The 27,891-nt window shown below is 32.9% G+C and overlaps 1 protein-coding gene across 3 annotated transcripts in view; it reads left to right on the forward strand.

The window, feature by feature from the left end:
- LOC140450190 (1-phosphatidylinositol 4,5-bisphosphate phosphodiesterase gamma-1-like) overlaps positions 1-27,891 on the forward strand; it is a 196,276-nt gene that overhangs the window by 112,425 nt on the left and 55,960 nt on the right. For all 3 annotated transcript variants that reach the window (XR_011951982.1, XM_072543651.1, XM_072543649.1), the window contains exons 11-13: positions 1,685-1,837; positions 14,458-14,733; positions 21,646-21,920. Coding sequence is in view for 2 of the 3 variants with exons in the window: in XM_072543651.1 (XP_072399752.1) it covers positions 1,685-1,837; positions 14,458-14,733; positions 21,646-21,920 (704 nt within the window). In the remaining variant the exon portion in view is untranslated. The remainder of the gene's footprint in view (positions 1-1,684; positions 1,838-14,457; positions 14,734-21,645; positions 21,921-27,891) is intronic.

A 27,891-nucleotide genomic window follows, 5' to 3' on the forward strand; every position in this document is an offset into this window, starting at 1 on the left:
TTTGGATATTATTTGTACCTTTACATAAATTGCAACTCTGCCTCATGCGTGATTTGCATTATCTGTTTTTAAAATATGAATTGAAGGATTTTAGATTCATGCATGTACAATTTTTAAAATTAGTTTCTTGAAGACAAATAATTTGTGGTGTGTATTGATTGATTAATAGTTTAATGTACATAAATTATTATATATTGATTAGGCAAACAATGCAGAGTTAACAAGTTGATGAATCACTTTCCGTTTTCAAAATGGCTAAATCAAGTTATACAATACAGCCTTTTTTTTCTATTTTGGGCAGCAATATTTTGTTCTGTCTTCTAAATGGGCGTATTTTTTCCAACATATTAATAAGAGCTACGGTGTCTGGGGTATAATCATTCGCCACCGTTAGTACATCAGAGCAGCCGTAGCAATTTTCAAGTAGACTTTCAATTTCCTGACTGTTAAGGCAAAGAGAATGAGTCTTTATTATATATATTTTAATATTGTCTGAAAACTTTATGTTCTGTTCCGTTTTTTTTTTTCTGTTTTGCTCTTTTTTTTCTGTGTTAAAGTTAGAGCTGCGAATTGGACATCCTCAGAAGTGGAAGACGAAACAGCAGAAGCAATACGTTTATGTGAAATATTTTGTGTTAAAGAAGGATCAGACTTTGTGTTGTCAAATAAGGCATTTTCGATTATCTCGGAATTAATAGGGGTATTGATAGGATGAGAGAGGGGTGGGTTTGACAGTTCTGGGTTTTGTGTCGACGATGACTTAAACATATCTGGGGGTAAGTTTTGATTTATTTGCGAGCTGTTTGCTATTTGGCGTATTATGAGCTGTTGGAAGAAGAAGCTGTAGTGATGCTAGCAATAGGAATTTGTGGAGTTTGGACTAGAGATATATTACCTGATTGAGTATTGCTTACTATACTTAATATTAGTCTAAGACAAAATAAAAAAACATAATGTAGGATTGAGTCGGGGAAGCCGACCATTCTAGCTGTAGAGGCGAATATAATGGTGAAGCGAACAGATGAATACCACAATTTGGAATGAATTTGGTTTAAATTCTCAAAACATAAGTTTTCGGAATTGTATAATCGTTTTCTAGTTCCTGCATAGTCAACTGACTATCTTTAGTTCGTATATTCGATTCGATATTTTCCGGTGTTGTACTGAAAGTTTGACTAGAGTCATTTCTAGTTTGACTGGGGTGCTACCAACAGACGTGCGGCAATATTTAAATCAATTGAACCATTCTTACATAAGTGGTTGATTTATACATTCATTCCATGTGTACTTATTGATTTTGAATTATTTGAATAGTTTTTATACACCTTTTTGGAGTTCGAAGTAAAACTTGCAAATGCAATTTAATTAATAACAAAATGCGACGTACGCAAAAAATGTAATGTAAATAAAAACATGCTTCTCCGAATTAGACACTTTCCGTTGGTAACTAACGTATACGTCAAGTTCGTTAAGAGTTACTGATTGTGCTCGTACTCCACAGAGGACGCTCGAACGTTATGGTGGAAATTTATGAAGAAAAGCCGAATATCTGACCTCAATTTTTAAGCAGTGATAAATTATTTCATCTATTGTTTATCGTTTAAATTTCTTTTCCAATCCTAAACATTTCGTGTTTTTAGATTGTTAATTTTTTGAATATTCTTGTAATAAATAATTATTTTAGTCTGGAGAATCTGCATTACAAGGAAGCCTAGACATGAACGGAGTGTTTGCCAGTTACTTAAGAAATATAGGACAGAGCTTTGAATGGATAGTTAGAATAATTCCTTCTACTGCTTGTCCACCTCTCGAATGCGGAGTTCAAACTGAAGAATTGGTATGTACTATTAAAATAATATACTGTCTTAATAATTAATATAATTACATGACTTTAAAGATGGGATATAGAGATAGTATCGTACTCTAGTAACAAAGGTATTCATGATAATAAAAATTTTTGGAAAATAAGTCACTGGCAATAAAAACGGGGGTCAAATTAAATGTATTGTAAATAATATTTTAAGAAAATCCCTAACAGTATTAAAGTTTTGTATCAAATATATCAAATTTTATAACAATATTTACATATATTTGGGATTTTACAGACTGGCATTTACACTTGACTCAATTGATGTAGAGATTGTAACTATTGAACAACCCATGAGAAACGGTGGGTGCCAATGGGTAACAATATAACTACCTCCGAAAGTTGGGAGCCAGTGCGTAACCTTAAACTCTACATAGGTTTTCATAAACCTTAATAAAACTCACAACTTTCTTTGGGAGCCAATTGTTCGGCCTCGTCTAGCTCAGTCTCTCAGGTGTGAGAACGTCTTATCTTCGAAGTAAATGAGAAAAATACGTTTGGCTAAGACAAATAAACTAAGATATTAACTAATCATATTCATTGTACATAAATAAATATAAAATTGAAATTTTCTTATTAAATCAAAATCAAACAAAGCAAATCTTGCCTATAGCTTTACATAAAAATATTTTTAAATGATACTTATGGCTTCTGATGTGTTTAAGTAGTTAGACAGGATTGCGGAATATAGTGGTTAGTTGCTGATGTAGCTGAATCTAGATACTTTCATGTTTGTATCTTCAGGTGGCCATTTAGTTCTTAATAGCAGCTGCAGTTAATATTGCATGGTCGACTATGTGCTGTGACATTCTTCACCCAAAAAGGTGGACAAAAATTAGGCCTAAAAACTAGAAAATTAACCTTATGTTAGCAACATCCTATGTTTTCTTAGACAGATATTGGTTAAATATTAAATATAATTTACCCCCAGAGAAGTTTTAACAATATAAAATGAATTTTTTATTGAAACAGGCCTTTTTATAGATCAAGGATATTTCTCTTTCTTTGAAGTATCCCTACTTCAGCATTGAAGTAAAACTGTCAGAAGTCGAGAGTTGTCAACTGACAAATAACGATTGTCGACTAAAGTCAGGCATAGAAATTTATATATGTTCTATCATCTCATAGAATATAATAGAGTCTGAATAAAGGAATTAGATGTGATAGTGAAAATATAGAGTTGGAATTTTAGATTATAACAGGATATTTAGTAAATAGAAAGTAGAATGTAAAGTTGACCGCCAACTATTTTTATAATAAAAATAGTAAAATAGTAAAATAAACTTAATATATGAATAAAATCAAAAGAAATTGAAATAAAATAATTATTAAAAGAAAAATAACAAACATGCGAATTTTATAACGTCACAAGATTAGAAACAATATTCAATCGGTCAGGAGCGAAAATAAACGAACCGTGATAAGACAAAACAAACTAGGAATGCGCCTACTGCAGGTATCTTCTTCTTCTTCTTCTTCTTCTTCTTCTTCTTCTTTTGGCATCATAACCCTGGATGGGTCTTTGCCTGTCTGGCTATGTCCTTCCATTCAGATCTCTCTTGTGCCCTTCTTCTCCATTGTCTTATGTTCATTGTTTTCAGGTCGTCTTCCACGTCATCCAACCATCTCGTTCTGGGCCTTCCTTTTTTTCGCCTTCCTATGGGCTTCCATTGTAACATTTTCTTTGTTGTTTTTGCATCGTTTTGTCTCTGCACATGTCCCAGCCATGACAGTCTTTGACTTTTCACAAATCTTACAATGTCATAACCTTCATTTAACTCATTAACCTCGTCGTTTCTACTGATTCTCCATGTGCCATCTTCCTCTTGTACCGGGCCATATACTTTCCTCAGTATTTTTCTCTCGAATGTCCTGAGTTGGGCTTCATCTTTTTTCGTCATTACCCAAGTTTCACATCCATAGGTTACTACGGGTCTAATCAGTGTTCTGTAGATAGTCATTTTGGTTCTTTTGTCTAATAATTTCGATGTCATCAATCTTTTATTCCTACTGCAGGTATACAGGGTTGGAATTGAAAGAAATGAACAATACAAAAGAACTATTTTGCACATTTTACACATATAATGTAGACACTCCTACCCAATATTAGTAAATAGACAGGTTGTCTGGTAACTGCACACCTATCACCGTCGAGAATCTAATAGCGGGAATGACGTCACTGAGAGAATGTGCTATATTCAAATTCATTTACTTTACTGGTTGAAATGAACTCGGAAAGCAGCAATGATTGAAAATATATTAATTTATGTTTATTGAAAAATAAAATACTTTTGGACTTTTAATGACTATTTATTTCATTCAATCTATAAAAAATGTTGGAGATACCTGCAGAGTTACGGAAATTGTAGAATATAATTGCAACTAAATATATGTAGTAGAATAGCACTACTACTTAATTAAATTAGAAGTAGATTTTTTCTTGTGTACATATGTTACTAAGCATGCAAATATACTATATTAATAATGAGTTGAACTCAATTTACTTTTTTAAGTTATTTTGAGTACATAATTTTGAAAGGGGGGATAATGCATGTAGTGCATTACTGTAAATTCCTCCAAACAAGTAAACCATGCTGAAAAAGAAATTCAACTAAACATTTATGTATCAGAATTAGTAGTTTTTCCCTTAAGTTCAACATATTTAAGAACATCTGATTACATTACTGTATTTGAAAAATATGTTTTGCCTTTTAGTCAAACTTAGTTTCGCTTTCCAATTTAGCTGTCTGAAGTTCTCTAATTGATGAGTTAAGATTGTTTTCAGTATCTTCTTTTTCAAGAAATTTTTAATTGAAGTTTCACGTGTTCTGCTTTCATGTTCCTTAATTCTCTTTTTAGTATATCTAATGGTAATTCTTTATTACATGAAGGTATTTCTGGTAAATGAATATGTTGGGTAGGAGTATTCATTTGTATTACTTTTCTCTGTCCCTCATACGTTTTGATCTCATACTTATTTCTTTTACGTCATCTTCATGGAACTGCTAAAATTAAAAGTTTTAATTACAACTAAGTGATATTATTATTAATGATATTTGTTTGTTTTTTACTTTATTTTGTATAGTTCAATCACAAAAATACTCAAAATCAATGAATTAACACATTTTTACTGATCATTTAAATGACTATACCTATTTACCATCTTTTTCCAGCTTTTTAGGTTGTATCATTAATAGTTTAAATTGTTAAACATTTTCCTGCATTAAACCCAATTTTATCAACGTCAATTATATCTATAGACACATTATATCTCAATGTAAAAGCATAAACTAATTAATATTTAAATGGGAATAAGCCACAATTAAAGGTTAAAATACATTTATTGACGTTTCAATTTCCACTTCGGAAATCGTTCTCAAAATACAAAATTTTGTATTTTGAGAACGATTTCCGAAGTGGAAATTGAAATGTCAATAAATGTATTTTAACCTTTAATTGTGGCTTATTCCCATTTAAATATTAATTAATTTAAAATGCCACAAGAAAATAGCTTCAGAACAATAGCTTAAACTAAAACACTAACTATATTTTACAACAAAATATAATCCCCAAACCACTTATTGCTATTCTGTTCTCAAACAATTCGTAAAATTGACCCCCTGGGTGACGTGACGATGACATATTTCATTCTGTCAATTTCAAAGTTACCATGCAACCTATCTTTTGATAACGTTGACTCCCAGCCACTGTTTTGGTAGGTTAGGTGCCTGTCGTAATGTTAGGTTTGTTTGTACACACAAATTTCCAACCGGTTGACAATTACACACTGCGCAGGGATGATTGGAAACTGTAAGAAACTAGTTGCAAATTTTGATGCTCTGCGAACGGATAATTTGATCTGTCAATTTCTATCAAAATTGATAGAAGCCGAACGCTTTTCGACAAATGTCAATTGTCAATGTAAGAAAATTATTAAACAAAATACAAAGTATTTTTTACTTATATATTTTAAAAAATGGACGAGGTCCAACAGGTTATAATTCTTCCTGTTGACCACGATTACCAACGGTCCATTGAAGGCAATTTATTCGAGAATGAAGATCCTAAAAATTTTATGTGGACTGCAAAGGCAACTCTGTTACTTTTAGGTATAAGGAGTTAATAAATTTTGTAGGTACAGTAAAAGTGAAAAACTTTGAAAAAATTTGGCAGTTGATTACAGCAAAACTAAAAGAAAATTTTGGAATATCCACTTCTCCGTCTCATTGTGAAAATAGGTGGAGAGTGGTCGAACGCAACTACAAGAAGTTTGTCGACAATAAAAACCAGACAGGGGCAGGTCGGAGAGAGTTTGAATATTTGGAACCAATGGAAGAGATCTTCGGTAAAAAAATATTTCACCAACAGTTTTATTGTCAACATCGACAAGATCAAATATTTTAAATCCTGTTGAAGAATCCCAATCAACGAAGCCTGCAAAAAAAGAACCTATTGGAGTAGGAAAAGAATACACTCGTCCTTGTAAAATAAAAAAAAAAGGTTCAGTAGGTGATACTGTAGACTAGCGCGAAGCTTAATATTAATCAACAAAATTGCTGTTTTTACTGACATTTACCTATTCATTTATTTTTTTACTTCCCATTTGATGTCTATATTTTGTTAGATATCTTTCATGCAGTTTTTAATTTAAACCTGCTTAAAGTGAATATATGGTGACTATGAATATATATATATATATATATATATATATATATATATATATATATATATATATATATAGAAACGAATTGATGGAGAGTTGTGAATCGATGACAAAAACCGCTGTTCTGTGACGCTACCGGTGACGACTATTTTGTGGCGCTAGTTCCGTGACGCTCGCCTCAGCATTTTACTGTAGAAGCTTTGCTTAAAACAAACAAATTATTTAGCAGAAACATGAAAAGTGCTGTGAAAAATAGCGAAATATTAGAAATAATCAGGAAAGAAAAAAACAAAGAAATCAAGAAAAATAAAATTTTTAAAAAGAGAAATTTGAAAAATTGTATTAATTAAAAATTCGGAAACAAGAGGCGACTGAAAAGAGGAATATTTTGATAAAAGAACAGATAGAAGTGCAAAAAGGAACGAATCAGCTTTTGATTGAAATTAAGCAAAAAGACCAGGGTGAAAGCATATTATTTATTGTTATTTATAATTAGTCGGTCAGATAGCCAAGCGGGCTGGGCGGCCGGCTTCTCATTCGCTTCACTGCGAGTGGTTCAGTGGACGTGGGTTCGGTCCCCAGCTCGGTGTACAGAAAAACAAAAAAAAGTCTAACGCAGCAGTTTAAAATTCTAGATGAATCTGCGGCTTAGACTAGAATATGTGGGTGTCTGATCAGCCTATGGTGGAGCAGTACGGCAAGAGATAAGGGCTTGCGGCTCGATGATACTCCTCCATAGATCCCTACCGGAAGGGCGTGACGTCTAATAAAATACAGGGTATATATATATATATATATATATATATATATATATATATATATATATATATATATATATATATATATTTAGTGGATTTTCTTGGGCTTAGGTTCATAAAAAAATTTGATTTGATACTAAGATATTTTTTCGACGTTTCGGCAGGAAATCCATGTCTTTTCAAGAAGTAATATTGATTAAAAAAAACATTTTATGACAGACATAATACGATTTAAAAGTTAAACTTTTGACTTACCAAGCATGTAAAAATTCGTTACTAACAAGTAGACGTCACAATTAAAATAATATTAAAAACATAGGACATACCCACTAAGTCAATACATGTAAGATATATTTTAAATCTAATGTGTTGTTTATTGAAGTTAGTTTATCGTTTAAACAACCAGTTATTTTAACATCATAGGCGTTCTGAGATTGTCTTTTTATGTGTTTTTAAATTAAGTTAAAATATATTTTGTTCAAATTTTTGACATCTTTTTTATCATTTATTGCATTATTATTTTTTTTTTATTTGTATAGCCTCTAGAAGCTCTCTCTTTTTCCTGTTGGGTTCACTTTTTAGGATCTTGGTTTTCTCAAAATCAAATTTATGTTTTTTTTCGTTTTCATGTTTTGTGAGGGCGGTTGAGTTTTTTTTGTCATATTTGTGGGAACGTATTCTTGAGTTAAGTAGCTGACTGGTTTGTCCAATATAAACTCCATCACAATTCGAGCAGGGAATTTCATATACAACATGCGATCTTTTTAATAGAGGGGTATTGCATAGCTAGCATATCCAGTGCCATCGCTCAATTAGTTTTAGAGCATCTAGAGGAAATTGTTTTAAATAAAATCGATTTTGATATACCTTTTTTCTATCGCTATATAGATGACTGCTTGAGCGCAGCACCAGAGGATAAAATGGATATTTTACTAAATGAATTCAATAACTTTCACCAAAAACTAAAATTTACATTAGAAATTGAAAAAAATCATCAAATTAATTTTCTGGACCTGACCTTACATAGAGAAAACAGCACTATAACTACTTGATGGTACACCAAAAAAACCTGGTCATCGAGATATCTGAATTTCAACTCTCATCATCCCCTGTCTCAAAAGAAATCAGTAGTTATCGGACTCGCCGATAGAGCTATTAGATTATCCGATCCTATTAATAGATCTCAGGCCATTAAAAAAGCAAAAACAGCACTAACACTTAATTCATACCCACACCACCTTATCGACAACACTTTCAAATCGCGACTGCATAAATTTTACAATAACAATAATAACAATGAAACCAACACGGTAAAGAAAAACTATATGTCTCTTCCCTATATAAAAGGATTATCAGAACAAATTGCAAATCTTCTGTCCAAACATAATATTATGGTTGCTCATAAAGGGCACAATCTTTTGAAAAAGAATTTTACAAGATTAAACTTTTAAATCGTATTATGTCTGTCATAAAATGTTTTTTTTAATCAATATTACTTCTTGAAAAAGGCATGGATTTCCTGCCGAAACGTCGAAAAAATATATGAAAATGTCTTAGTATCAAATCAAATTTTTTTCTGAACCTAAGCCCAAGAAAATCCACTAGAAAAATATATATTAAGGTTCAAGAACTAAACTCAAACTATATATATATATATATATATATATATATATATATATATATATATATATATATATATATATATATATATATATATATATATATATATATATATATATATACAGTAGACTCCCTCTATAACGAGAACTGAAATGGCAGACTAATTACCTCGTTATATCAGACAACAATAATACTGTGCATACATATGAATATGTAGTTTTCTAAACCATTAACTTCCTATAGTGAAGCCATTCGAAGCAATATAAAATGCTAATAAATATTGTTTGAATGGCGTTTTTGAAAAAAAGTTATTTACTTTTTTTTGTCAATGAAATATATTACAACAAAACTACAACAAAAAATAGTTGTTTACTTTTATTGTCAATGAAATACGTGAAAACAAAAAACAGTAGTTTACTTTTATTTTCAATGATATACGTTAAAACAAAAAATCTGTATTTTGTAAATCTGTATAAAGCGTATTTTCAAGGATAACATAAACTAGTGCTTCTGCAATTTTAAGAAGTCTGTCATATTTGACTGCTTTAAATTGTCCAGTATCATTCTATCTATCACAATTTTCTAAAGATGTGAAACAGTTGTATTTATTCATTGCAAAGTTTATTGCGGGCGGCAGTTTATTGAGGGGCCGTTTAAAAATGTATTTATTTATAGCCACGGCTGAGCCAAAAACGTAAAAAAACATGTTTTTGGATCTTATTTTCTCTCGTTATAACCAAATTTTCCTCGCTATAGAGGGTTATAGTTCAATAGAAATATCACGGGACATCTAATGTATCTCGTTATAAGCAAAACCTCGTAATAACTGTGTTCGTTATAGAGAGAGTATACTGTATATATATTTATATATATATATATATATATATATATATATATATATATATATATATATATATATATATATATATATATTTATATATATATATATATATATATATATATATTTATATATATATATATATATATATATATATATATATATATATATATATATATATATATATATTTATAATTAGTTTTGTTTGGAAAGCAGGAATTTTAGTTTTACTATAGAATGATTTTTCACTCTGGCGTACTTGCTTTACTTTGACATGTTTTTTTATTTTCTTGTTAATAAACTAATAATTCAATATTTCAAATTTTTGTGAGGTCGAATAAATCAAATCAAGCATTGATTAATCATACAAATGGTGATATTTCAGTTTAAAAAGTGCAATGTTTCAGGTGTAATTTGTTCTTAATTGAAAGAAAATTTTATGTCGTATATATTTTTATTAAATTAATGGAAAAATATAAAATAAAGTAGGGCACAGTACGCTCTAATAAAATTAGCGATTTCATTATCATCCATTAACGATATAACTGCCAAAATTTTTGTTTTATTGCCCCCAAGCAGTGTTTAGCAATAATACGAGTTTTTGATAAACGATAGTTGTAATTGTGTGATATTGACGTTAGATTACCTGAATCTTCATATGGAGTCAGTAAATTCTTTTTCCAAGAATAACCACAGTCTCCTAAAATATAATATCGCCACATTTTTAAGGTAGACTTTGTCCAAGAAAATCATTAAAAACTCTGACATGCACTGACCCAGGAAATCCAACGATAACATCTCTGATTTTTCTTTTATAAAGGCAAACAATCTCAAACTATATTTTATTTATGAATAATTTATTGATATAGATATACCTACATTGAATAATATCCTTTTCTGTTTATATAAGAATCTGCATCTTCATTAGGTTTATCAAAGCAAATGTGACTTTTATCAACAACTCATATAACACATGGAAAACCATTGGTTGAAAATTGTTCCAGTATATATAACTGTTGCTCTTGAGTTGGCCACAGTATTATTTCAGAGCTTAGTTACTGAGAAAATATGTCATCTCATGAATCACTTTTCTTAATGTGCTAATTGATAGGTATATAAAATCTATCAGACACACCCCTGTATGATGTTGCTTCATGACAAGGTAAACCACAAAAAAATCAATGTATAGACTTAATTTGCCAAAGTGTCCACTTTGTTGAAAAAAAAAAATATCCTGATCTAGTAAACCTGTCTGAAATTTCTTGAGCAGTCTGCCTGCTAAGCCTAAAATGCTCCATATATTATTCTGAATGATTTAATCTATAGTTTTAAATTTTGTGCTTAATGCGACGATTAAATATTCTTTCCAATTCTTCATCGCTTGAAGAACTAAGTTCATTCTGCTCGAATATCTAAAAAAATTACGAATTTAATATCTTACATTTACAGGCTTGTTAGTTATAAATCTTTTTTGAAAAATTCACAGGTATAAAATCTGCAAATTTTGTTGACTGTCACCAACTAATCCACAACTTCGAATGTTTGCTCTACGAACAGATGATTTTAAATCACTAACAGTTTTTTGTTGTTCTGTGAACGCTAATAATGAAACACGAATGAATCGCGCAGTTGTTGATACCTGTACGAACAAACCTATTATGAATATCAGTGTAGAAGATAGTTTAATGTTAATTGATCGCGAGTAGTGTACCTATGTGCACGATGTACTAGCATTTAAACAAGAAACTTAAAATTTAATATTTTGTTTATATGGGATTAAACACAATAATTATTGATTGTAATGAAAATTATATTTGTAACTAACTGATGTCTTACGTTTTGATTTCCACTCCGGAAATCATTTTCAAAAAATATTATTTTGAAAATTCTGCGAAAATGTATAACCAAGTTGTTATTAGGTTATGTATTTTCCAAATGATGGTTAACATACTTGGCCTCGATCTTATAGGAAACGGCATACTTATGGCTGACAAATATCTGAGGGTGTTCTTACTCTAGGAATATCTAATTCTGACTGTTTTGTGTGTTTTTTTGTGTTATATGTTTGTGTAATGTGTATTATAGTTGTGGTTGTGTAACGTAGATTTATGTTTGTGTATTGTGTGTTTCATGTGTATTGTGTATAAATTGTGGGTGCTATTTGTCCGACTTCCTATTACTTTCCTATTGTTGGTATATTCTTGTTATTGACTTTTAAGCACTGGCAACCAAAGCCTTCTACGTGCTACTGATGGGTTTGCTACACATATTTCTTCGTTAAGTGGGATGAGAGCTGCTTCTTTGACTTTTATCTTTTTCATGTCTGTACTCTGTGCTCGTTTTCCCGGACATGTTTGCATATCTGGGATTTGTCGAAGTCTCTGTTCTTAATGTATGTTTCATACTCGTTAATCCTGACAGTTAGTGTTCTTTCTGTTTCTCCCTCGTAGAAATTATTGCATCTACAGGTATTTTATAGATGTAGTTCTTTGATCTTCCTCATGCGTTGTTGGGTTTGGTTTTGGACAGGATCGATCTCAGTGTGTTGGTTGTCTTGAATGTTGTTGTGATATTACTTGTTGATGATGTACTTGTTTCCTATCCTCTTTAATATTTCTGATAAGCCCCCTACATATGGTGTTGTTGTCATCTTCTTGTCCCTTCGCTTGAGTGTTTCTGGATTGCTTGTGGTGTTTTGTTTCGTCAATCTTGTGTAATGCCTTGTTTATAAATGAAAATGGGTAGTCATTTTTAGTCAAAACCTTTATCAGCAGGTTTTTTTTGCTTAAATCCATTTTCATTAGAGCAGGTGCTTTGGGCCGTATCATATAATGATTTGGTAATTTCTTTTTTAATGTTTACATTGTGGTTGGAGTGGTAATTTAAATATCTTTTGGTGTGGGTTGGTTTTCTGTGGGAAAAGAAAAAGAAGTTAATTATTGTTTTCTTGTTTCATGGTGAATTTAATTAATTTTTCTTTATTATTGATGTCAAATCAACATTAATCAAAAATTTATTCAATGCTTCTGGTCCGTGAGGCCAAATGGAGAACAAATTATCTACATATATATACATTGGGTGGCTTGTTTTGTTTGTGTACAATGTTTTGTTCGAAATCGTCCATGAATATATCTGCTAATAATGGGGATAAGGATAAACCCATGGGTAATCCGAAATGTTGCTTAAAGAAATCATTATCTAGTTGAAAATATGTCAGTGTTATCTGTGCAAAGTGTTAGTAGCTCCATGATACCTAATACATTCAGTTTGTTTTTTGTTGTCAATGTATCATCCCCCTCTACTTTGCCTATTATTATTTTTAAAGTTTTCTCGAATGGTAAATTGGTGAAAAGACTGGTGATATCAAAACTGACTAGCATATTTTTGGAATTGTAATTTATTTCTGGAAGGGTAGTTTTGCAATAATTGCTGTGACTTTGTGATAAAAGATGTTGTGTAGTATGCTAGAGGCTGTATTATGTCTATGAGGAACTTTGACAGTCTGCTCCAAGGAGAAACCATGCTGCTGCAAATTAGTCTTAGGAGTTCATTTTCTTTGTGATTTTTGGAACTTCGTATAGGCGGGGTGTCCTTCGTATAGAATGGGAAATAATTCCATATGATAAGGTGTTAATGAATTTAAATTTAGTTCATTTTATCAAAAATACGCTACAGCTCAAGTCGGGCCCTGGCGTCCCCCAGCATCCGTCTCCAAGCATTATTTTCCTTGGCTGCTATCTTCCACTGATCCATCTTCAGTATCTAGTCCGGCAGTAGGCTACCTTTCTGTATGCACGAAAGGGTGGATAGTTGAAAACCATTCTATCTTATGTAAAATTTTTCGCTGAATACGAATATGTAGGTTCCCCATCTCAAAACGTCGTCCAATTTTTATAAACAATTTTTTTATAAAGAGATTTTCAAATTTGAATATTTAAATTTATAATTTAGCCTAAATTTTAGTCCTCATAGTCTTTTGATAATTTACTATTGAAACAAATGGAAGAAGCTTTCTTTTTCATTAGTTTATAAGCAATGAACAAATAGCTTTCGCCCTTGCAGAATCATAAACACACAACGGGCTATTACGTGTTGACATTGCGCTTGATAAATACTGGCTATTTTAAAATTTCAATAACTGCGCGATGCAGGCATAATGTCTTCAAGCTGTTTTACAACTTCAATGTTTGCGTCATCTATTGTCAAAATTTGCAAATTTACCACCACGGTGGCATATATAGCGCTGAAAAATTTATAATTTAGAAGAGAATTTAACGATTGGTTTTGTTTCATCGTTTACTTTGCGCTAGTCACGTGTACCAATGCTTTATAAGTATAAATGCTTATATAAAAAAGTATATGTACCAAGTATAAAATAAAAATAAATGTATAACATACATAGTTTTAAGTGTTTAAATATATGAAATTCTAGTAAAAACTGATGGTGTCCAATGATTTTAATTTCTTTCGGAAATCATATTTTTTCTTATCTGCTTTCACTCTGCAGGTTGGCTTCAAGTGCATGTGTAAATTTTACTGATGCATACAATGTCTGCTGATCAACAATTATAAACTCTTATGTACTACACTCTCTGATGGTATAAAATGTTGCTTATACTTTTAACTGCTTAAGAGTATAAAGAAGAGTAAAAGCGGGAATAAGATTTTTCTATTTTTTTTTTTATTAATTGTTCATATTTTATCTTTTCAGGCCCAAGAATGGTGTGGAGCTATTTTAACTGTTTCTCAGATGGCAAACCGCATAGAAACACAACACAGAGAAATGGAAAGAGCGTTTAAAATTGCCAAAGAAATGTCGAATCTTATAATTTATTGTCAAAGTACGACTTTTAATATGGAAAGGGTCAAGCAACAGATGTTCATCTTTTATGAAATGTCGTCTTTCCCAGAAAACAAGGCTGAAAAATTGATATGTCAACAAATGAGGAAATTCTTTTTAAAATACCATCAGCATCAGTTTTCAAGGGTAAGTAAAATATAAGACCCCGTTTATTTTTTAAGAACACTAATTAATCTTCACTAGTTAATCTTCATTAACAGTTAAAATATAAACCTTTATACATTTTTAAATATCTTAGCTCAGTTTTGGCTTTACTGAAGTACGGTTTTAGTAATTAGTCTAAGAGCGAGTGAAATTTAAACAAGACAACAAGTGTTGTGTTAAGAACAGATTTTGGTAAAAAAAAATTAGTGGAGAAAATAATAAAGATCAACATCATATGGGAAAAATAATATTTTATATGAAAAAATATCGAAAATGCACACTTTCGATACTGAGAGAATATCAGGTAGTAAACAGTGTTGGATAATAAATTAAATACAATCCGACAAGCGAGAGCTGGCGGGTGAGCTGCGCGAAAATAGAAAAGTAAATATTCTAAGAGAGATAGGAGAGATACTTAATCGCGGGTGTCACAAATGCGTAGTTGCAGTATCAAAATTTAGTTGGGATCTGAAAATTACGTTAGTAGATATACGTTGTATACTTACCATATTATTATGTTAGACAATTGATGCAAAAGTTTTGTCCAATTTTTGAATTAAATTTATGATTAAATTATAATTAAAATAAATGATAGTCCTGCACGTAACAAGTGTTAACTCACTTAGGTGCAAAGTTATATAAACAGTATAATACATATAAATATATATTACCTATGGCATTATTCTTCAATAAATATAACAATTTCACTTAAAATAACAGTTCTATTATCAATAATAGTGCACTGTTAATCACTAATTAACTAATCCATTGTTTACTTATTATTTACTGGAAATCTTACTTACTTAATCAGTAGACCCATTTGTACCTTTTGCTGTTGGGCCGTTTATAATACAATTCATTAAATTACAATATTTTACAATCTTCTGAGGTGTCCTAGTTCTTAACGAACTTTCTCCATTCCTTCCTATTGGATGCCATCTGTGTTGCTTCCTGCCAAGTCTTACCCTTACTCTGCAGTATCTGCGAGATGTCACTCTGTGATGGGTAGCTCTTTCGGGGCGACAGACTCAGTAAAACACAGGTTTGAAATAAAAATAAATCTATTAATTTAGTATATATACAATAAATAAAAATAAAATGAATTCTATGTCCCCATCTGGGTCCTGCGATGAATGAGTTCCCCGGCGAACGTCTATAAAAGAAAAGAAACTAATTATTACTAGTGAAGAAATGAAATAGCAGACCCACGGTAATGTTCAATACACAATACTGATGGGTTCCGCTTGGCTAAGGACACAGTACGATCCTCAATACGGAAATCTCTCTGTTCGGGTTGGTTCTGTGCAGATCCACGGTAATGTTCAATACACAATACCGATGGGTTCCGCTTGGTTAAGGACAGAGTATGATCCTCAATACGGAAATCTCTCTGTCCGGGTTGGCTCGCAGGTTCACTACACCGGCGAGTCAGGGAGCCTAGAGCGCTAGCTACAAGACTGTCTAATTCCGCTATACACGCCTTAAATAGCCGTTCTGAATCCCACTTCGCCGTCACGTTGTAGAAGTGGATGCGCAAATATTGACACTCCCACGGTTCGAACTGTTAAACGATCAGAACATCGTTACATCCCCTTCTCTTTGAAAAAAAAAAAGTAACATACCTTTTTTTTGTGTATATGGTGTCTACAGCCTTGTGATGCCATCTATCCCTCTCGGTATCTTTATCACAATCTTCCTCCCGTTGTTACAGCATATCCTGTATCTTTTGGTCCCCCTCTCGATCAGGTGTTTTGGGACGATCTCTATAAGACCGGCGTCTTTCTCGGGTTGAGGTTCTCCTGGAGTGGATGCGGATTGGGCTTCTGGTCCTGTTTTAGTATCAGGTATGCTCGTCTTCCTTGGTGGGGTTGGTGGTGTCCCGAAAAGTTCGTGGAACCTCTTCATGATCCTCTCCGCGTCTTTCCCTGGTGTCACTGGTAGTTCGGGTCTCTCTGGCGGTCCCAGAGGGGTCATCTCTTCCGGTATCTCTAATATGTCTTCCATTTTTGATGTGGATGAACTGAATTCTGCTTGCTAGCATTGCCACTTAAATACCGTTTGGTTGTGGTGGGGATTGGATTTTTGTAGTAACATTTCCCCCCTCCCATGGTTTTAAATCTTTTACATACGCCGTCATCTGCTTGCGGCTACTACTATCGGCCAATTTCAGTTTGACTATTACTGGTGATATCACTGACGTTACTATGTATGGTCCTGAGTACTTTGGCGCTAGTTTGCTGGTGAAAGCTGCACTAGCCGATGATAGATGGTGTTCCTTTTTCATGGCTCGATCTCCTGGATGTGGCCGCCAGTCTCTTCGTCTTAGATCGTAATGTTTCTTTTGGTCCTCGAAAGCGTGCTCCATGTGCACTTTCACCAGTTCTCTTAACGCTTCTAATTTGTTTAAGTTCTCTGCATACCCCTGTATATCTTATCCATTTGTCGCCTCTGTTGTGTCTAATTCTCTTCCGAAATTAAGAAGCGCTGGTGAAAATCCTGTTGAATCGTGTTTTGACGAATTTATGGCGTAGCAAAATTCTGGTATGAATTTGTCCCAGTCTTTATGGTTATCCTCCACGTAAGTAGCTATCATAGTTTTCAGTACTTTGTTCATTCGTTCTACTGGATTGCATTTTACGTGAGTACGGCGGTGTTAGAATGTGATTTATGTTATAGGACTTTAGGAACGCCTTAAAATTTCCGCTTGTGAATTGCGCGCCGTTGTCCCAGATAATTTTCTTCGGGATACCGAATTGCATGACTACCTTTGATCGTAGAGCGTCGATGATTGAGTTCGTAGATGCTGCTCTTATTGGCTGGGCGACGACCCATTTGGTAAACCGGTCTTGCACGACTATTAAGAAAATGTTTCCTTTTGCAGATCTTGGGAATGGTCCCATTAAATCAACTGAGACAGTATGCCAAGGCTTTTCTACAGTGGACGTTGCATTTTCCCGGCTGGTTGCATTTGAGACGGTTTATATTGGAGGCACTTCGTACAGGCTCTAACGTAGTCTGCAATTTGTTTAAACATCTTAGGCCAATAGTACTTTTGCGCTATTCGGCAAATTGTTTTTGCAATTCCTAAGTGGCCTGCTGTGGTCGAGTCATGCTTTTCCTCCAAAATATGTTTCCTTGTATATCTTGGTACGCATAATTTCCATGGGTTATTAAACTCTGGGTCGGCTAAATTACGGCTGCTCCAAACGTGTTTATATAATTTCCCGTTTGATATTTGTAAATCCGGGAAATCGTCTGGGTTCTGGAGTTCATTCCTATATAAATTATCGTACCAACTGCATGATTCCAGCTCTGATGCTAATAATTCCGACTCTGGTTCTTCGCTCTGGTTTTCTTGTGGTTGTCGTGACAAAGCATCTGCTACCTTTTAGAGGACTCCCTTTCTATATATTACCTCGAAATCGTACTGTTGCAGTTCTAAACTCCACCTGGCTAACCGACCTGACGGGTTTTTAAGGTTCTTCGGCCATTTGAGGGACTGATGGTCTGATATAACCTTAAAATTGTATCCTTCTATATATGGCCTCATTTGCTTTATCCCGTACACGATGGATAGACATTCTTTTTCCGTTGTGGAATATTTTGTCTCGGCTGGTGTGAGGGTTCGACTAGCATATGCAATTTCTTTATCCTGGCTGTCGTATTTCTGTGTTAGTGCAACCCCAAGTCCACAGTTCGACGCATCTGTTTGCAGATAAAATGTTTTCGAAAAATCGGGGCGTGCTAATACTGGGGCCGATGTAAGTTTTGATTTTAGCTCTTCAAACGGGTTTTCCTGCTTACCGGTCCATTTCTATCTTATCTTCTTCTTCAGAAGCATGTTTAGCAGTCCTGCTATTGTCGAATAGTTCTGTATGAATCGGCGGTACCATGATGTTATTCCTAGGAACCGGCGGAGTTGACGCACATTTCTCGGTGCTGTCCTAAGTATCTGAGTTCTGACTGGCAAAACGTGCATTTCTCGAAGTTCAGCTGTAATCTGGCTTCTTTCAGTCTTCGGAAGACTTCATGTAGGTGATTTAAATACTCTTGAAGCGTTTTAGATATTACTACGATATCATCCAAGTAGGCAAACGCGAATTCCATATCGGGAGGTATTACCTTATCCAGTAGGCTTTGGAAAGTGGCTCCTGCGGAATGCAGTCCGAATGGGGTGGTTTTGAACTGAAAATGGCCTTTTCCGGGTACGCTGAATGCTGTCACTGGGCGGCTTGTTTCTTCTAGGGGTATTTGAAAATATCCCTGTTTCAAATCGAGGGTCTATATAAAATTTGCTTCCTTAAGTCTATCCAGAATTTCCGATATTATATATCTGATAGTTCGTTGACTTTTCTAAAGTCAATGCAAAATCTGTACGAGTTATCCTTTTTCCTAACTAGTACAATCGGTGAACTCCAACCACTTGTGGAGGGTTCGATGGTTCCTTCTTTTAACATCTTGTCCACTTCTTGGTTGATGATCTGTAGCTTTGCGGGATTGTGCCGCCTATAAGGCTGCTTGACTGGATCGCACTTTTTCTTCAATTTTATTTCGTGTCTTATTAAGTTGGTGGGTCCTGTTATGTTCTCAAACTCCCTTAGTTCTTTTCTTAGAAACCTTTCTAACTCCGTATTTTGAGTGGAATCTTTTAAAGTGTTACATGTAAAACCCAAAACAATAAGAGCATTCAAAAACATCTAAACCCCATTCCATCCAAAAAAGAAACCTTGCCGCCGGATCAACCCAAAATCTTTCTACCTTTTATTAAAGGTGTCACTGACAAGATCCGTAGAACTCTTCTTCCTCTAAATATCAAAACCATCTTCACTACTCACTCCAAGTTGTCCAATCTCGTCAGATCCGTAAAAGACCAAATCCCTAATGAAGACCATGATGTCTACGAGATACCCTGTTCTAGTTCTAGTTCCTGTTCCAGTTGCCCACGTACATACATCGGACAGACAAACCGACGAATCCATAACCGTATTTACGAACATTCTATATCTGTCAAACATTCCGATACTACTTCAGCCCTAGCCCAACATCGTATTCAAACAGGCCACAAAATAGATTTCGAAAAAGCAAAAACCATCGCCCCCATCCGCTCCTTAAAATCGAGAATCATTCGTGAAGCTATCGAAATCGAAAAACGGCCTAACAGCTTAAACACGCGCGATGACGCGAAACGATTGCCGGCAACATGGCGACCCCTGCTTCAGTGACCTCCCGCCCACACCGCTCAGGCCACGTCAGTTCATACCACGTCAGCGCATACCGTTCCGCGCGCATACAGCGAGTATAAAAGCAGCCACACAGGGTAAGACCGGTTGTCACTCGACACTGAGGAGTAGGCAGATTGAGACCTCAGTGCCGAGAGACAGTTCTTGCAATACAGAACACGATACTGGTACGTCTCGAGTGAGGGGAGTAGGCAGATTGAGACCCCGAACCGAACCGTATCACTCTTGATAATGGCTCCAAAATGGGTGCCGAAACGTCGAGTAATAAATTCTCAACGCGGTTCTTCCCGAGAACTAAGTAATTTTCATATATATATATATATATATATATATATATATATATATATATATATATATATATATATATATATATATATATAACCGTTAATCGAGAATTACGGCGAAGAATCGATGACCTTCTATCGAAGGAATTCCATCAAAAACATTTTTTTCATATCGGAGGGTACCCATACATCTAGAAATTCGTCGAAGGATGTCGACCTTCCTGACCCTTGGCGAAAAGACTGGAAGGTCACGCCGTAATGTTTTTTTTTTAGCCGAGGGAGACCCGTCGATCTTCTTACTAGAAAACACTCGAGTGAATAAGGATATTAGTAATAAATATTTGAGTCATATGATGTGTCATTATCTATCGTAACAATATCAAGTAGATCAATTTTTACTCTTCAATTGTAGCTTATTCCCTTTAAAAAAATAATTGCTTTAAGATGCCCCAAGAAAATAGCTTCAGAACAAAATTTAAAAACGTGATCAATAATTGTGACTTAGGCCCATAAAAACATAATATTTAACACATGCCACAAGAAAGCAGTTTTAGAATATTATACTTTATAATGATTTAATTTTCCCTTAACAACCGAGTTAATATTGTATATCAAAATTAGCTTTATAATAAATGTTTAAAAAAAAATAAGTATTTACTTCGGTCATTATTACATCATGATATGTATGTAGAAGAATTTACCTCTTAATTCATTCTACATACAAATTTACAAAAAAAAAGATATATCCTATCTCAAATACAGTGGTAGGTCTTAACACTGCACCGGATACTGAAGAGTTACATTGTTTGTTTGAAAATTTAAAAAAAGCGCTTTTCATCTGTCTCCGTAGAAAATTTCAGCTTCTATTAGTTTTCTTTAGCAGAAAAACAAAAAGAATAAAAAGAGTTTTACCACAAACCAGAAGTTAACTTTACTGCAACTGAGCACTTTATTTTTATCAGCATATTGGAACTCAGATCTCATTTTTATGGCCACTTCATACTTCTAGAAAGAATGACGGTATTTCACTCTCTTACAACTCTAGTCCTTTTTATCGACGCCGAAGCGACGGCTTTTATTGGTGTCAACCAATGTGTTTAAAAACGTAAAATAAATTATTTTAAATTCCTTTAAGATGGACAAAGTAAATATCAAATAAAGAAATATAGCGATTGATCTCTTAGATGCAGCTGGGAATGTAAATAAACAACAGGATTTTTCTTGTTCTAAAATCTAAAGCACAATTCCAAAGTTCTAAATAAAAACCTTATGAAATTTTTTTGTGGATCAAAAAATTGCTACAATATTAATGATATCTACACCTTTGATCACAATGTTTATATTTTGTTAACACAAATTTTAATTTATAGGTATATCCTAAAGGCCAAAGAATTGATTCTTCCAACTACAATCCTATTAACATTTGGAACTGTGGTTCCCAAATGGTAGCTTTAAACTTTCAAACAGGAGGAAAGCCCATGCAACTTAACCAGGCTAAATTCAGGGACAATGGAAATTGTGGGTATCTGTTAAAGCCGACCTTTATGTTGCATGATTATTTCGATCCGTATGAGAAAAATACATTGGTTGGTGTCGAACCCCTAAATATTGCAATAAGAGTAATTGCAGGACGACATCTTTGCAGGTATTTGTAGACTTTATGTTGAAATTACTTTTTAAATATATGTAGTTTGTTTTTTTTGCATTATTGAAGTGAATACTTCTTAGCGCTCGGTATAGTCTTTGATTATAAACCACCCATAGATAGAGATAGTGCAAGCACTCCTGACCACGGCGCAGTAGACGAAATTTGGTTTAGTCCCCACTTCCATGCGAAACGCATTGTACTATGCACTGTATAATTCCACTTACAATTGAATCTTTCTGCCTTTAAGTGAATTTGACTCCGCCTTCGCGCAGCTCCATGGTCAGGAGTGTTTGAACTATCTCTACCTCACTCTAAGGTAAAAACGAATTCAGTGTTAAACTCCGCCCACTTACACCTCTTTGCCCCTCACGCCTAAGTACTACCTGACTGTATAGTGGCGACGTTAATTTAAATATTTGCCAAGATTGAAAAATAAATTTGAGTTGCCTGCTCCGGCCATTGTCTAGTGCAATAGACGACAATATAAGGATGGCATTCAGCATTTTCACAAATAATTTTAACGTGCTTGTAATTTATATTATGGAATTCCGATTTTACTTCAGAAAAAACGCTAAAAATTGATTACGGTAGAGGTTTTCTCAAAATTATTTATTTATAAATACACTACAAAAAAATAACAAAATATAAAATACATAATAAAATTCGCAGTGATAAATTGCATCTCATTTAAATAACTTTTTTGTAACTTTTTAAACAAATTAATTTCCAGAATTGATGCAAACTAAAATATTTCCCCAAAAAGTGTACCATTTTTTAGTTATTTCACGTTGAAATATTCGCTTTAAAATTTGACAGATATGTACCTATTTTTCTTTAGTTACAACTTTGCTTCTACTGGGTCTAGAGAGTTCATACATATACCATTTTTTTTTTTTTTAGAAGCTATATTTTTGCTGGAAACGCTTTTTTTTCGATAAAATTTACTTTTTGAATTATTTGCAAAAAACCATTTAAAAATTTGTTTTTTTTTTGGTTAAAAAATTAACATATTTACTAGCAAATAACTCGAAAACTATTAACTTAGTGAAAAAATTCTATGTGACAAAAGTTGCTTAGAATTACTTTTCTTCTTTCCTATGTTTTTCTATATGTATGCCTTCGATAGGAGAAGGAACTTCGACAAGAAGAATATATAAATTTTGTTCTGATAGTAACATTGTTCTACAAAAAATTGACAATTTATCTATAAATGGCAATATAGAAGTCAATTATATCCTTATTGTATCCAATAAGAAATTGTATAGAGGTGAACTAAAATCAATATGATCTACTATTCGATCGCATACTTTTTACATGAGGACTTTCTGGAATTACGTCATCGAGGTTTTAAAAGCAAGTAGTGGTGAGTACCAAATGCAATCGTTTTTGTCTTTGACAAAATACCACAAACTACCAACGTTAAAAATGAATCATGTAAGTACATATCTAATCTAATCTAATCTAATCCTATAATCTAATCCTATAATACCCAATCCCTACAGGGACGAATTTATTGACTATAAAGAGAAACTTATATTACTTGTCACATCTCATATTAATCAACTTCTGTATACCAATAATCAATCTCAACTTATATGCAATTTGGAAAATGAATTGAGAAAACTTATTTCTAGATAATAATTTAGAAGAAACAGGTAATAACACAGAAACGGATAATTTAGCTACGAGTGACAATGAAAGCATTCACTCGTATTATTAATTTCCAAATGCACAGTCAACCTACTCAATCTTCCTTAAATATTTTACAATGGAATTGTAGATCGTTAGTAAGTAATAGGGATAATCTCATAAATTATATTAATAATTCTCATGTAGATATTATTATTTTATCCGAAACTTGGTTGAAAAACCAAATGGACTTTAAATTAAAAGGGTATAATTTTGTTTCAAAATGCCGTGAAAGTGGCTATGGCGGTGTAGGCATTTTCATACTAAAGGGCATTGATTATCAAATTATTAACATTAACTATAATTTTAATACCGGAATAGAAGTGTGTGCAGTCTTACTTAACAAAATTAATATATCTTTTGTGTCTATATATAAACCATCTGACATCAGAGTAGAAAAGACTGATTGGATACATTTATTTGAACAATTCGATTATAATAAAACAGTTTTTTGTGGTCATTTTAATGCCCACCATTACATGTGGGGTCCGATCCCGGATGACCGTAATGGTAGAATATTAGTCGAAAGCATGGATTTTTTCGAATTAGTTTCTGTAAATGACGGAACACCTACTTGAATCGCCGCGAGTGGTAATCATTCTGCCGTTGATTTGACTATCACCTCAGCCTCATTAACAAATCGTATAAACTGGTCAGTATATCCCGACACATTGGGATCCGATCATTTTCCTATTAAAATAGAGCTTAAAATTAATCCTACTTCATTCCTAATTAATCCATCAACAAAATGGAACGATTGCCTCGCTGACTGGAAGCTATTTCAGACAAATTTAGAAAAACAATTATCCACATTTTTATCATCTAATAATCTTTCTAACGATGAGAAGACAGCCCTACTCTTTCAGACTATCTCTCTAGCTGCTTCCAAATCTATGCCTTTAAAAAAACCTTTTACTCCTTCAATTCCAAAGCCTTATTGGTGGGATGAGGAATGTACATTCATAATAAAAAAACGATCAGAAGCATTGAAAGCGTATCGAACCCAAAGTAACCATAATAATTACATAAACTATAAAAATATAGCAGCCCAAACCAGACGATTATTTAAAACAAAGAAAAAAAGTAGTTGGATAAATTTAAATAGTCTAAACAAAAGCACACCTCTCTCAAAAATATGGTCAACCGTCAGATCAATTTCCAATAACTATCAGTACAACAAAAACCTCAACTTTCTGAAAATCTCATTAAACAGATGTTTGACCAACTTGCACCTTCATCTACCTCTGGTAATGTTGGTAGGATTAAAAAATTTTTTCGTTTTAATACTAGTATAGATTCCATGTCAAAACCTTTTACTCCTTCAGAACTTGATTTCGCACTCAAAAAAAAGCAGAAATACAGCCCCCGGTTTAGACGGTTTTACTTATAAGATATTGGACAAATTGCCGTCAAATGCTAAAGATGTTCTCTTACAAATCTTTAATAGTTGGTGGTTGAAACAAGAATATTGCGATACTTTAAAAAATATTATCATATGTCCTTTACTCAAATTTAACTTAAACCCAGAACTTCCATCATCTTATAGACCCATTTCTTTATTATCATGTGTGACAAAATCCTTTGAAAGGCTTATAAAATTTAGATTAGAACATTTTATTGAAAGTAGTTCAGTTTTTCCCTACTCACAGTATGGATGTCGTAGAGGTCGAGGTACCATTGATGCTCTCATACATTTAGTTACGGATATTCAACTCTGTTTCTCAAAAAACGAATTTATGCTATGTTTGTTTCTAGATTTAAAGGGTGCATATGACGTGGTTGATTTGGATATATTATATTCAAAAAAGGTGGGGTGTGGTATTGATAAAAGATTGTCTGTAAATATAATAAATTTGTATGTGAATAGAAAAATATACTTACGGGACCATAGAAATGTATTACACGGTCCAACACGGTCTCCCACAAGGCTCAATTCTAAGTCCTTTATTATTTAATGTTTATACTGCAGATCTGCATGGTTTGATGGATGAAAAATGCAAAATAATTCAATATGCAGACGATATACGTTTATATACCAGCCATAAATCCTATGAAGATTGTATGTTGAATCTAAAACTTAGCTTTAGTAACATAGATAAGTGGGTGAAACAAATGGGTTTTAATATATCACAAGAAAAATCCTCGATTGTATGTTTCACTAGACGTAGACAAAAAGTCACAGGCAAATGCCAGATAGGTGATTATAATTTCCCCTTAGCAGAAGAGTATAAGTATCTAGGCATGATCCTAGATAAAAAACTCTTGTGGTCCAGCCATATAAAGTACGTAAAACAAAAGTGCGAGCGTGGAATTAACCTTCTGCGTTTCGTTTCTAAAAAAAGATGGGGTGCAGATCAAAATATCTCATTAATGTTTTATAGATCTCACATACGATCCATTCTGGATTACGGTTGTATTCTTTACGGTTCAACATTCAAAACAAATATATTAACTCTTGACGGAATACAATTTAAATCAATAAAAATTTAAAAATAAAGGAACCACCTTTACACATACGTAGGCAAATGTTAGCCAACAAACGTCTAATAACATACAGATCGTTTAATACAACTATGGTTCACAAAATAGGTTTACTTTTGACAGAAAATTTAACAAATTCTTATTGGAGAATAAAAAATTCTCCTCTTGCAGAATCTTTTATCGATACGAATTCATTTAAATCTTATATATTACAGCTACCAAAATTTCCTTTTTACATACAAGACTTTGAAGTTCTGATAGACAAACCAACCATTATAATGCCCTCTTATTCAGACTTGCCAATTTTAACTAAAATGATATTCAAATCCATACTAAGCAAATTAGGGAAAGATTTAACAATAATTTATACAGATGGTTCAAAAACTGTTGAAAGTACTGGTTTCGCTTTTTTTGTTTCAAACAGCAATTACGTTGAGAAATATCGAATTCCTGAATGTTGTTCTATTTTTACAGCCGAGGCTGCTGCTATACAGAAAGCACTAACTTGGTGTGTCACTAATTATTGTGAGAACATCGTAATAGTATCAGATTCTCAGGCAGTATTACAAGCTATTCGTAGCCATCCATTGGATAATTTTCAAAACTCCATTATACTTGATATCAAAAAATTATTACATGATCTAAAATTCACAAAAAAAAACAGTTACTTTACTCTGGGTTAAAGGCCATAATGGAGTAATTGGAAACGAATTAGTGGATGGTATGGCAAAAAATACATCTGAGATATCCGAAATTACAAATTTTTACTACTTTAAAGATCTTGTTTCTATTATCAGGAGTATTGGCAGGGAAAGATGGATGTCAAAATATAAAGAGGTTCAGAAGACTTCAAGAAACCATTTCTTTTCTATTCATCCCTGCTTACCAAAAAATATTCCCCATTTTAATTTTAACTATAATAAAGTACATTCTTCGTTAATAACCCGGTTAAAACTTAACCATGGCCTCTTTCCAGAGCATCTACATAGGATTGGAATCTATGAAACCCCTTTCTGTCCTTGTGATGGTAAATCCGTCGGAGATTTGAACCACTTATTTTTCGATTGTCCTAATCATAGCGAACAGACTCGAAGCCTATATTTAGGTTTAATTGATCTCAATATTAGCCTACCAGTTAACATCAGCAATCTGTTATCTTATTCTGACAAATCTATATATAATATTCTAATCAAGTTTATAAACGATTCTAAAATAAAAATTTAAACATCCTTATAACAATTTTCTGTGGCAAAAAGATTTTTTGTCTAATGCCATCTCTCTCTCTCACACACACACACACAAACACACAAGTACATATCTTGATAAAATGAGAGGGAATTTCCAACATATAAATAGTTGAGGGCCATCTGCCTAGGAACAATAGGTAAAAGCTGATAAACGGACAGGATTAGAAAGTTTAAAACATCACTAATTAGAACATATTTCAAAACAAAGTAAATAAGTATATTTGAATGTTACTTCTTTTCAAACTAAGATTGTAAAATTAAAATTTTAGAAAAAAAAATATTTATTATTTCTTGTTCTCAAAAAGTACTTTCATTATTGACAATATTGAAACATTTTATTATTAAAAGTCGAGAACAATTAAAAACCACGTTCATATTTATATGAAAGTGCTATAAAAATGAAGGTATATTACTCTTTTTTAACAAACTTGGTATACGACTTTGACTATTTGACATCTGATTCTTTCATTTTGAGTTTTAGGGCATGCAAGTTTTTATCAATAATACATTTTTCTGTATATAGAAACTAAAGCTAATAGTGTAGTTTAACA

Source organism: Diabrotica undecimpunctata, chromosome 9 (assembly GCF_040954645.1).
Source record: "Diabrotica undecimpunctata isolate CICGRU chromosome 9, icDiaUnde3, whole genome shotgun sequence".
NCBI classification, from domain to species: Eukaryota; Metazoa; Arthropoda; class Insecta; order Coleoptera; family Chrysomelidae; genus Diabrotica; species Diabrotica undecimpunctata.